General features: G+C 37.1%; 1 protein-coding gene across 10 annotated transcripts in view; it reads left to right on the top strand.

Annotated features, from left to right (window-relative positions):
• Positions 1–12461, top strand: part of FAM120B (family with sequence similarity 120B) — a 92166-nt gene that overhangs the window by 35239 nt on the left and 44466 nt on the right. For all 10 annotated transcript variants that reach the window (XM_021390374.1, XM_021390375.1, XM_021390376.1 and 7 more), the window contains 3 exons: positions 3019–3225; positions 6723–6831; positions 8574–8687. In XM_021390374.1, coding sequence (XP_021246049.1) covers positions 3019–3225; positions 6723–6831; positions 8574–8687 — 430 coding nt within the window. The remainder of the gene's footprint in view (positions 1–3018; positions 3226–6722; positions 6832–8573; positions 8688–12461) is intronic.

Genomic DNA, 12461 nt, shown 5'->3' with positions numbered 1-12461 from the left:
CATCTTAAATACCTGCTTTCATTAGTATTTGAAAGTTTATTTTCAACAATTTAATCTTTTGATGTTATCAGTACTTACTGAGACTTCAGTGATAGAAGATACTGACTTCTATGCCAAGGAATAAAAAATAATAATCTCTTTATTATAGATATTTGGTTGTGTAAGTCATATTGATAAAAATTTGTCGAAATTTGATTCAACAGATGAATATGCTACTGTTTTTCTTGGACTCTGCTGCTAATTTTAGCTTGATACATCCATTTTCCATACAAGCTTAAATAGCAAAACCTTTATTCAGTACCTGTCAAAGTATTCTGTTGAGGAAATAACAAAAAAGGGACTTGTGAAGATTCTCAGTAGTTCTTACTCATTGGATTTCCACTCATAAATTCTCACTTCAATCACAAACCAAGCAGAATCTATTTTAAAGCCTGAACTGACGTGAACTAGTTTCCTTAGCAGATCTTGAAATTTAGCCAGGTTACTGTGATGTTAGAATCTCTCAGCTGCAACCTAATAACTGGCTGTGTGTATTGTGCACTCTTACAGTCTACTTTAGTACAAGTAATACTGGTTCATTTAAACCTCATTCCTATTTTAAGTACCTTTCAGCATTTTAAAGTGCTTTGCAAAAGCCTGCTTTACTTGCCAGAGCAACAGAGATGTAAGTGTGCATGTAGTTACTGGTTTAGGCTGGGAAGATGATTACTTGTAGCTGGAGGCAATAACTTCCTAAAACTTGTAGCCTGATCCTATCCTGAAAATATTTTTACTTTAAAGTGAGGAGGTGGAGGAGGAGAAGGGCTTCCTTACTCAAGTATGAAGCATTACATTAGGTAAATGATGAGCCTTTCATTTTCTGAATGACTGCTCATGTTATCTTGTGCTGTCTGCATTTGTCTGGATGTCTGTGGTTGTCTTTGGTTGTCTCGCTGAGTGAATTTCAGGAACCGAGTGTCGTGTTGGGTCAGTGCCCTGAAGGTCAGCTTGATGCCTATTTGGGAATCACTGGAGACCACAGTTCTTCTCAGAGGGCTGTGGATGACCCTGCCTGGTATCTCTGCCAGCATCATAATCTTTAGGTCTTCTTTTGCTTCTGCCCTGTAGAAAAACAGCCAGTGGAGATAACCTCACTTCTTCAAGTTTGTTTAAACAAAACATTCCTGCCCATTGTCTGTGTTTAGTGGGGTCCGTATCACAGAAATCAAGTTCACATTGTCAAGTTGTACAGTATTTGCTCATTGAATAATATAGCATGATTAAGTATTTTACCAACTTCTAGCTATATTCTTCCAAATGATTTACTGTGTTTGGCTCTTTTGAAAGATTTTTTTGTGGCTATGTGTTGCTAGCAAAGCTTTTCTGGTTTTGTTATGTGGACCACAATGGGAAAAAAGTTCTGATCCAGCAGTATGATATTTCAGGTTGTTTGCTATTACCTGTAATTTTTCTTAAATAGAATAGGGATGGTATATGTGCATATATCTTTTGGGAATCTTTCAAGATATAAGATGTTATTATCATTAGTAATAATGAATCATAGAATATCCTGAGTTGGAAGAGATCCACAAGGATCACTGAGTCCAACTCCTAGCTCCACACAGGACCACCCACCCAAAAATCAAACCCTACATCTGAGAGCGTTGCATCTTGAATTCTGGCACTTGGGGCCATGCTCACGGCCCTGGGCAGCCTGTTCCGTGCCCTCCGCCCTCTAGTGCAGAACCTGTCCCTAACCCAAATCTACCCCTCCCCTGACACAGCTCCATGCCGTTCCCTCGGGCCCAGCCGCTGTCACAGAGAGCAGAGCTCAGCGCTGCCCCTCTGCTCCCTGTGAGGAGCTGCAGCCACCATGAGGCCCCTGCTCAGCTCCTCTGCTCTGGGCTGAGCAGCCGCTCCTCATATGTCTTGCCCTCCAGACTCTTCATCATCTTTTAGCCCTCCTTTGGATGCTCTCAGATAGTTTTATGTTGTTCTTCTCATGTGGCAACCAAAACTGACTTTCCAGTGCACTTCAGACAAACAATTCACAGCTCTCTGGGAAGCAGGGTTAAGATGAGTTTGAGCCACTTCTTTTTACTTTCTATTCTGGACTATTTTGCGTGCTGTTCCATTCTTGGTATAACTTACACTGTAAGGAAAACTGTACTCTAAGGGTACCACAGCTGCTATGGATTACAGTACTGATGGCCACATTGTTGTGAACCCCTCCTAGTCCTGACAGACTGCTGCAATACAGAGTGTAGAAGAAGCATTCCCTACAGAGGAGCTTTGTACTGTCTACAAAATACTTAAAGTTTTCCATTTATTGGATTCAAGGCTTTTACAGTTTGCTACATTCTGCCACAAAGGAGTGTTAAATTCACCCACTGAGTTAATTTTGGCCAAAAGTTTTAATTGTCTTGTTGAGTTTCTCATTTTGCATTTTCTGGATGCTGTCATACCATTCCTGCATTTCTTCTGGGAACATCCAAGTTTAAGAGAAATAATTTGGCTTTCAGTCTGCAGTCAGAGGAAAAGTTTGAGTATTTAAAGTATTTCTGAAGCCTGGGCACAATAAACTTTGTTCTATCAAATGTTGTAATTTAAATGATCTCATAAGTGCTGTAACATTTCCTGGTTGATCAAGCTGTGGAAGTGCAATGGATCATTCTTTATACACCCAGTTCATATTTTACATTCCACTAACATAATTCTTTCTGGGGATCTGCTAACATCTTGAGAAATGCTGTAGAGAATAGCCATTTGTTTTGTCCTTCTGTTTTCACTTCAGATGTGTCTGTCTTAAGAAACTTGAGTATGACGCTAGTGTTTATTAAAACAAACTTCACTTTGTTCGTTTTCTTGAATAAAACTAGATACATTGATTATTTCTACTGTGCAGTAGAAAACCACAGTTGTCACAGCTTTGGGGCTATTTTTCATTTGCTCTGCTGCTTGCATGATTATGTCATGGTAAGATTGCTTATATTCCCTGATTTGTGAGGTCTACTGTTTTTTTTTTTTTAATGTTAACAGCTTGTGCAAGTGGACTCCAGAGCTGTACATCTTGGTGCTGTTTTGGTTCGTGGCCTTACAACATTGCTCATGGCCAATAGTGCTTGTGGCTTTCCATTCAGCATGGATGATTTGATGCCTTGGAAAGTGTTTGATGGAAAACTTTTTCAAGAAAAATACCAAAAGTCACACAGAAGTTGCTCTTTGGAGGAGCTTTTGGAAGGCAATGTGAGTAATTACATCCTCTTAGATAGTTTTGTATTCCTTGAAAAATGTACCTGTCCATAATTATATTAATATTTATTGTTGCACTGGCCCCCTTTCTTTGTATTTTTCTTCTTTTCATTATTTCTGTTTCATCCTTCCTGCCAAATAAACCATAAGAAGGTAGACATACTGAGACTATGCAAGAACCTAAACATTTGCCTTTCTTTTTGTTTCCAATACTCAGAAAACAATATGAGGAAGTGTAAAAATGTTTGTCAATTTCAAAAAATGAAAATTACTGTAGCAGTTTTCTAGTACTAGTAAGTATTTAATAGTGAGATCTTTTTGCTGTAAGATTTTAGGCAAAATCATAAGAATGTATTTAAGGCAGCGCACTAGATATAATTTTTAAAGCATGTAAGAGAGATATTTTGAAAGCACTAAGGAACTTAAAATTTGAGATGAAGGAAGGAAAAGGAAGTCAGAGGAAGGTATCATCTAGGTATTTTTTTACAGAATCTCACCATGTACATTGTGTCTTCTTGTACCTTTAAGTACTTAACACTCAATCTCATTTTTCAGAAGCTGGGGGCTTGTACAAATTTCATGCTATGTTACCTAAAAATTGTATAACTTAAAACATGTCAGCATTGACAAGAGCAGACAGATATCAGCAGTCTTGCTAGGTATGGGCCACAGTGATGCATTAAGGTGATACCATGTCCAGGCTCAGAGGTAAGGTCTGCTTGACAAGGTGCAAGGGTGTATTAATGCACCAGTGGAGCCTCAGACGAGAACTGGCTTATGTCCCACCAACATAGAATATGTGGAGAGGAGATTTGGTACATCTGTACTCACCTTCATATCAGTCTTAGTGTAGTTTTCTTATCCAATTTTGTATCCAGTTAGATTACATCCTCATCTGGAGTGATTAGTGGAATGCATGTAGGTGGGTGGAATGTAGATGATAATCCTTTCCATACAGAGTCAATTGTACGATTAGGACTATCGTCTCCATCCAAATTTTGTGGCTCCCACTGATCAGTCTGTTGATTTCAGTAGATTTTGGGCCAGCTATTCATTCAGTTTTTCATGTAGAACTTTTACAGAACAATAGAGGATCTAGAGAATAAATTAAAAAACATAAATTTACATACATCTCTGTGAAACTCTATTTCTTTTCCATTTGGGTTGAATTCGGATTAGGTAACAGCTTTTAACATATGTTTACATAAATCTGAAAAAAAATAGATTTTACTATATAATAGTTATTCTAAAATATATGAGCTGGTACGCTTTAGCTAACATTTGAAAATCTCACTGTAACCAGATTCAAGTTCAATTTTAGCATGTCTCAGTAGGTGAAGAAAGATGCTTAGATCCCTAGAACAGAGCTGGAGTTTTACTTGACCAACTAAAATATCTAGGATAGGATTTTAAAAAGCATAATACTCAAGTTTAAATAAACCCCAGATAAACTGTTCTGTGGGGAGAAATAAAATAGCCTAGCTCTGTTAATTTTTAGAGTATTTTAAATAACTTTTTTATTTCTTAGGTATGATTTTATGGTACATATATGGCAGAGAGAGCTCCTAGACTAATAAAATAGCTTTCCAGCTTATCAGTTTGAAAAGCAAGAATCTGTTTTTGAGAGAATTGCTGAGAGATGCCAGTTTAGCTGGGGACACTGGCAAGGCAACAAGTGTATGTGATTTGTTGTTCCTATTACTATAAATTCAACTTAATAAATAAAACTGGTACTTAGTTCCTGGCAGAGCTTAATATATCGTTGGAAGCCGAAGTCTTTCAGCACTTGTTTGTTAGCAATCTACCCTTCAGCATCATAAATATAACCTGATGATAGCTACAGCATTGTATTTAGGGGAAAAAAAAGTTATTCTACATGGACATTTTGTTATTGTAAAGATAAATAAGAGGAAAAAGTTACTCCTTTGGTGTTCCCTGCTTGTCTCCTAACTCCTAGGTTCTCTTTGTGTATCTGGACAGTTCAGAAAGTTCAGTAGATCTTAGAATCAGAGTTGTTTTGATTATGATGATTTAAATACATGTACTAACTTTGTGAAAATTACAGTGGAAACACTGTTTTGGTTTAATATTTAAATGTGTTCAAGCACTTGTGAACATTTTAAGGTTCGCTTACTACAGATTTTTTTACTAAAAGAATAAAATGTGTAAATTAAATGCAGTTAATATATCTATGGGCAAGTTGTTTGGTTTGTTTGTTTGTTTGTTTGTTTGTTTTTGTAATTCAGCTCCACACAGCCATAGAAATTTTTAAAGATTAAAAAAATGAAAGCTGGTAAAAATTGAAAATATAGCCATCCTCTTTTAAAAAATATATATAGTCAGTTCTTACTGTGCTAGTTCTCTGTTTTTCATAATAGCAATCATATTGGTTTGTTTATCCACACAGAAAATTGGGCATTATAGTCTCATAAAGCAGTGAGGCAATGATATTATCACTTCATTAGTCTTTTTATTGTGCTTCTCAGGGTATGTTCATTATCTTTTTTCTAAGTTAAAAACAAATTACCTACTGGGTCAGCATCAGTGATATGATTTGGCCTTTTTTGATCATACCTTTCATCTCACCTTCATAAACTCATCCTGAATTTGTTCTCCCAAGAATATAGTGAAAGGATTTTCCAATTAGTGGGAGGAGTTCTTCACAGACTTTACTTAGTCTGTCTGAAAAAAAAGTACATATCTGTGGGTTGTGCTTAAGACTTTGTCTATAAACAGGCTTCTTAAAAAAAAAAAAGTGCAAGGAAAGTTCACAAGGGAGTTCGGGGATTCAGACTCTTAAGAAACCTCTCTAGTTCCTCCAGTCCTGACACTTGTCTTTTTACCTTTTCCTGTAATCCTCTCTCATTCTTGCTGCTCCCCTTCCACCACACTGGTTACAAAATGGAATTCCCATCCTCCTAAAAATCAGTTCAGTTTTATGAAAATCACAAATTATGATGATGTTCTAAAATCTACTTTTTTTGAGGTTCCATTTTATCAGACAACAAAATATCTGGAGTTAAGGCTGATGTTACTTTTGTGTTTGTAATGTATGAGATTAAGATAATTTGATTTTTCACTGGTGGTTTTTTTTCCATTAGTTCATCCCACCTTATCTGGAGATTTTACCTGTCTCTGCCTAAGGTATTACTGATAGACTTAAGCCTAGGTAGCTATACCTGTGGATTCAAAATAATAGAATATGGAAGTAAGTAATTTACAGATAAGAGCAGAGGAGAAAAACAAACTTCACCAAGAGAGGAAAAAACATTCCTTCTGCACCCCTACTTACCTTTGCAAGAATCCACTTTTAATTTGAAATATTTTAACTTTGTTTCCTAAAATATGTGAACCAGAAAATCTGACATTTTCACAGGTGTATGAGTGTTGACTAATAAAATTCTTTTGGTTGTTATATGTATGGTTGATTTGTGCTACACCTGAAGATAGAAAGACAGAACAGCCATTAATGTTAATGCTGTTGTTTGCAGGAGTCTTTGTATACACCCTTCCAGAATCTGAAGTCACTCATTTGCAGGGTTTGTGCAGTAAAGAAAAGAACAATACAGAGCAGACCAAGAGGAAATGGATTTATCACAGGTTGGCATTATGTTAATTTTCTCAACCAAATTGATGTACTGATAAGTTCAGTTACCCTTCAGCTGAAACAGCATTTACCTAGAGAGCATGTCAAGCTAAGTAAATCTAAGGTTTTTCTCGAAGAAACCAAAGGAGAGACTTAAGAAAATATCTCCTGCTATTCGGAATTCGTGTGGATTGGATTACCCAAGTTTGGATAAAATATTTCCATCTAGTTACATAGCTAGTGAGATATATGCAGTAAGTAAAATATTATTCACTGACAGAAACCACGGCTATTTGCTCAGTGACTAAAGTTATTTTTGTAAGAAGAACTGAATGACTCTGGTTTTTTTTCTGCCTTTCCCTCAAGGGAGCTAGTTTAGCCGTGGTAGTATAAGGTCTGAGTAAGGCACTGAAGACTGACTGATGCAGTTCAAAACCAAGGCAAGCTTTGGGGCGGTGTGGAGAAGAGCTTTTAGCCTAAGACTTGGCTTACTTTTTTCCCAGCCGTATGGCTTGCTTTACTAAAGACATTTGCTTTCCCACCTGATCTGCCTGACCTTCAGAAAAAAAAAAATCTAAAATGTTTTCAGCATCATTCAAACACATCTTGACTGTTGAGGTTTTTGAGGCTTTGAAATAATTCACTCTGAAATTATTAGAGTTTAAAACATCATTATTACTTTTCAAAATGCTGCTACTAAGTAGCGTCTATATACTATTGAAATACGGATAAGACAGTGTAGACATTATCTGCTAGTCATTTCTATTAAGAAAAAGCTTATGCCTTCCGCTTTTGATAATCTCTATATAGAACACTAAGAACCTCTATCTCCCTTTCGTATGTCAACTTCTCTTGATAAACTTGAGTGCTTTTTCTTTTTATGTGAGAGAAAGGAAGGCTTTTTGATAGCTTGTAAATGTATAAACTGATAGATGATGTAGCTAACCTGTCTGTGGACCTTTTTATTCATATATGCTGTTCTGTAGTTTCAATGTCCACCAGTAGAGATGTGGTTCTGCTTTCATTAGCTATAGATCTATACACAACAGACTCACCTAGCACTGTAAATTTGATCTGGTTCAGGCATGACTGGATTATGGTTGAATCACCTGAACATCATGTAATAGAGCATTTATGCTGGTATTATCTTTATTACCTACTTAATACCCAATCAAGAATGTTGTCTGTGAGGATAAAATTTACCTGTTAAAAATTTCATGAGAAAATTGCAGCAGGCAGAATGATTTTCTGCTAGTTCAGTACTTTGCGTTATGTAACAACACTTCTGTCCACTTCTGGATGTGGTACTATACCATAGTGGTGAGGAGCATTCAAAACTAAGGGTATCTGTTGGTGATTTATGATACCAAACCTTGTTAGTGTCTGCTATTGCAATAGAGCTGTACTTAACCATTTTAATTATGATTTGTGATTCTAATTTGGACAGAGATTTCTGTTTCATTCTAATGACTGCTGTTTCCAAAGCTGTGTCAGGAAGTTTTGATCTGGTTTTACTTGTTAGCAGCTTGTAATCTTGATGTCTATAGATGGAAATGAGGACAAGAACCATACTTATTAGGCTGAGTAGTTTGAAAAAATTGTAATTGCAGATAACTATTTTGGCATAAATCTAATAAATGTGTTCCCCCCCCCCCCCCAAAAAAAAAAAAAAAAAGGAAAAAAAAGAATATGTTCTTTCTATTCTTCAGTTTATCTTCTATACCGTCAAAGTTGGCTAGTAACTACTGTTTTTCAGGAACGCACCAAAGAGAACTTAATCCTAGGTTCCAGCAAACACATAGAAGCTCCTTTGTTTCTCCATATCATAATCAAATGAGGGGCAACCTCTGGAGAAATCCTCAACCACAAGGTAAAAAATGTTTGTATTTGGAATTCTTTCTGTGAGCAATATAACAGCGCTGTGTCTATATACAGTTTATATTTGTATGCTTGCTGTTACCCTGTGCACACAGCATACAGCAATAAAACTCTTACAATTTATAGTTGTGTACTACCACTAGCAAAAACTAACTCTACCAGGTGAAGTAAGTCTTCATTTCCTCACAACATTCTAAAAAAATATTTAATGTGGTATTTAAACCTTACATGCTTGGTCTCAGCTGAGTGATGTTTAAAACTGTAATAGCTCTAAAATGAGTTGGCACAACTGCATCGAAATGTAAGTGTAAAGTCTTTAGTTGCAAATTTTAGTTCATACCTCAGAAAAACACTTAAGCATGGAAATAAACACATTTTGCTTGATTTTCTAGATCAAGGTCTCAGCTTCCAGATCATTACCTAAATAATAGAAATGGAAGTCCTGTTTTGTCTTGACAAAAATTAATCATCTTGAATCATTTACCAGTCTCACTTCTTGACCAGAACAGACATTTCAGTAATGCACCACTGAGCTGATTTTACTTCAGTCTTACTTCCTCATTATTATGAATTAAGACATATGAACATAGATTAAAGAAATAAGCAAAAGGAAGAGAAGTGTCTAAGAAAGCTCAGTTATTTTGTTAAGTCCACACAGCCTAAATTTTTGCTGTGTTTCCAGATGATGCTTTCAAAGAAGACTGATGTGATTAGGGAGGAGTGTTAATAAATAAATACAGTTAAGTCTCTAATGTGTTTCAGCTGCTTTTGTTGTATTCTTGAAAGTGAGATACTGTCATTTAATTCACAGATAAAATTGTTTGATGGTGTATATAACAAATACAGTAGTGCTCATGCTGACTGTAAGCAAAACCCAAAACTTATCATTGTGGCCATCTCAGAAAGACTGCTATTCAGGAATCACTTTTGCAGACACTCTGTTCACCTCCACAGATCTTACCACTAGATGTATTCCATAAAGTATGTTGCACAGTAACTGCACTGAATTGTGTTATAAACATAATTAAGTAACATTAATAAAATATTATGGCTTCCTCTACGCAGGCAAAATTAAACCTTATTTACTACCCTCAGGGCACTCTTAAAACATGATGCCATAATTGCAGTTAAATCTCTGTTATAAGTAAAAATGATTTAGTAGGAAAACATGTTTCTCCTTATGAAGGAGTCTTGAAGTGTTTCAGAGCTCATTTTAAACTGACCTGCCAAGATTTTTGATGTTTTGACAAAGTTTCTTTTTCGTAAGTTTGCTGATGTTAAGACAGGTATTTGATTTGTTTCGTTACGTAGCTGTTATCTCTGTTCTGTGTGTCTCTCACCAAAGGAGGAGGGAATAAAGACAAAGAAAGTGTGATAGCTTGTGATAAAACTTCCTATAATATTACTGATATCTAACTGTATACATAACAGGAACTAGTTTGGCCTAGTGGCTAGAGCACTTAACCCAGTGACTTGTCACACTGGATCAAAGGACGCAGGTTCAGGCCCTGACTTCTGCCTGTGGACTTCTGCAAGGCCACTGATAATGGTCTCACACCCCATTCTTATCTCTAGATTGAAAATATATGGATTTGAAAAGTGGACTATTCAGTGGATAGGTAGAGATTGATGATGAGTGGTGTCTGTCTTGGTACTGGTGCTCTCCAGCAACTTTGTAAAGAACATAGTGGGACTGAGTGCAGCAAGTTTGCTGATAATGCCTCACTGAGTGGTGCAATTGATAAAATAGAAGGAAGAGATGCCATCCAGAGGGACCTGGTCAAACTTGAAAAGTGGCAGACGTGAACTCCATGAGATCTAACAAGGCCAAGTGCAAAGTGTTGCAATTGGGTTGGGGCAGTCCCAGATATGTGTACGGACTGGGAGAAGAACTCATTGAGAGCAGCCTTGCGGAGAAGGACTTGGGACTTCTGATGGGTGAAAAGCTGGACATGAGTCAGCAGTGTGTGCTTGCAGCCTAGAAGGCCAACAGTAACCTGAGTGCATCAGAAAAGGGGTGACCAGCAGGGAGAGGCAGAGGATTTCCCTCCTCTACTCTGCTCTCTTAAGGCCCTATCTGGAGTATGGTGTCCAACTCTGGGGCCCCCAACACAAGAAATCCATGGAGCTGTTGGAGTGGGTCCAGAGGAGAGCCATTAAGATGATCAGAGGACTGGAGCACCTCTCCTATGAAAAAAGGTTGAGGTTATTCAGTCTGGAGAAGAGAATGCTCCAGGGAGACCTCATTGCAGCTGTCCAGTGCTTAAAGGGAGCTTCTCAATAGGAAGGAGACTGACTTCTTGCATGGCCAGATAGAGATAGGACAATGGGGAATGGTTTTAAACTAAATGCAGGGAGATTTCAATTGGATATTAGAAGAAAATTTTTCCTTCAGAGGGTGGTGAGGCACTGGCACAGGCTGCCCAGAGAAGCTGTGGATGCCCCATCCCTGGCAGTGTTCAAGACCGGGTTGGATGGGGCCCTGGGCAGCTTGAGCTGGTGGGTGGCAGCCCTGCCCACAGCAGGGGGTTGGAACTGGATGGGCTTTAAGGTCCCTTCCAACCGAAGCCGTTCTATCCCATCTCTTATCTTCCCTTACTATACTGTTCAATTTCCTGCTGTTGCATATTATATATAAATCATTAAATAAAATACATTTTAAAAAACACATTAAAAATTAATGGTACAGTAACCATGGGACTTGTATCTTGTATCAGAAATGTACCCAGTGATTAAGGTGTTCTTTGCTCATGCTTATCAGTTAATGTTTAAGAATTCCATGACAATGGCTTGTATTTGACAGTGGAGGAAACAGTGCCTCCACCAGAAAGCATAAACCTAAGACTCACTAGTATTTCAATGAGATGTTGGTTTGAATACCCTCAGGCAGAATAAGAATTGAACTGAGGTATCCCTCATTTTGTGATGAATACTAACCAGTAGTCTGTTGTAATTACTATCTAATCTTCTATCTGTGGTTTGAAAGAAGGGAATCTGGGGGGAGCTAGGGGGCAGGGTATTTTATTTATTTATTTATGTTCTTTTGATAAATGTGTTGGCTCTGTGTTGTAATCAAGAGAGTGCATCCAAGTAACACAGTGGGACACCAAAGCCCTGCAAGGAGATAGAAGTTTTTTTTATTCTCCGTGTTTCTCATTTGTTAATTTAGAAGACTTGCCATTTAGTGTTCTGAGGTTTCCATATCACATTCTGAATGCCTGACCATTATGATGCCTATTAAATAGATTCTAGGTATCTAATTTAAAGCTAAGTTTAGGCTTCTGTTATTGAGAAGTAAAACAGCTAAAAACTTGGCTTTGCAGCTCTTGGTAATCTTTGTGCTTTGTGTTTAAAAGTCTTCCTTGAGGTACAACAAATGTTTGCAATAAAGCATGACTTTCTGAATTCTAGATTCATGGCTGAAACATCACATGCCATATAGCCTACTGCTAGACGAAACTTGATTAATTGGCAATTAAAACCAATTAAAACTCAAATTTTGAATCACATTGTCACCTCTTTCTGCAAGTAACTGAAAATAAACTGAGTGATAAGAACTATGGAAATCACTATTATCATGTATCTCTGTCACTCTCTACAGCAGTCCAAATAATAAACAATGAGATTTTATCAGTTGTATTTCTTCAATACAAACTACTACCTAGTTCTAAGTCAATGTACAAAAGATAGTGAAAAAAAAATCTAACCTTAACTGTGTATTGTCTTATATTTCCATAACTGTGTTTAAAAATATCAGTAATTTGGG

The sequence above is a fragment of the Numida meleagris genome, chromosome 3 (assembly GCF_002078875.1).
Source record: "Numida meleagris isolate 19003 breed g44 Domestic line chromosome 3, NumMel1.0, whole genome shotgun sequence".
NCBI classification, from domain to species: domain Eukaryota; kingdom Metazoa; phylum Chordata; class Aves; order Galliformes; family Numididae; genus Numida; species Numida meleagris.
Note: the sequence above shows the minus strand (reverse complement) of the source record. Positions and strands in the feature narration are given on the sequence as shown.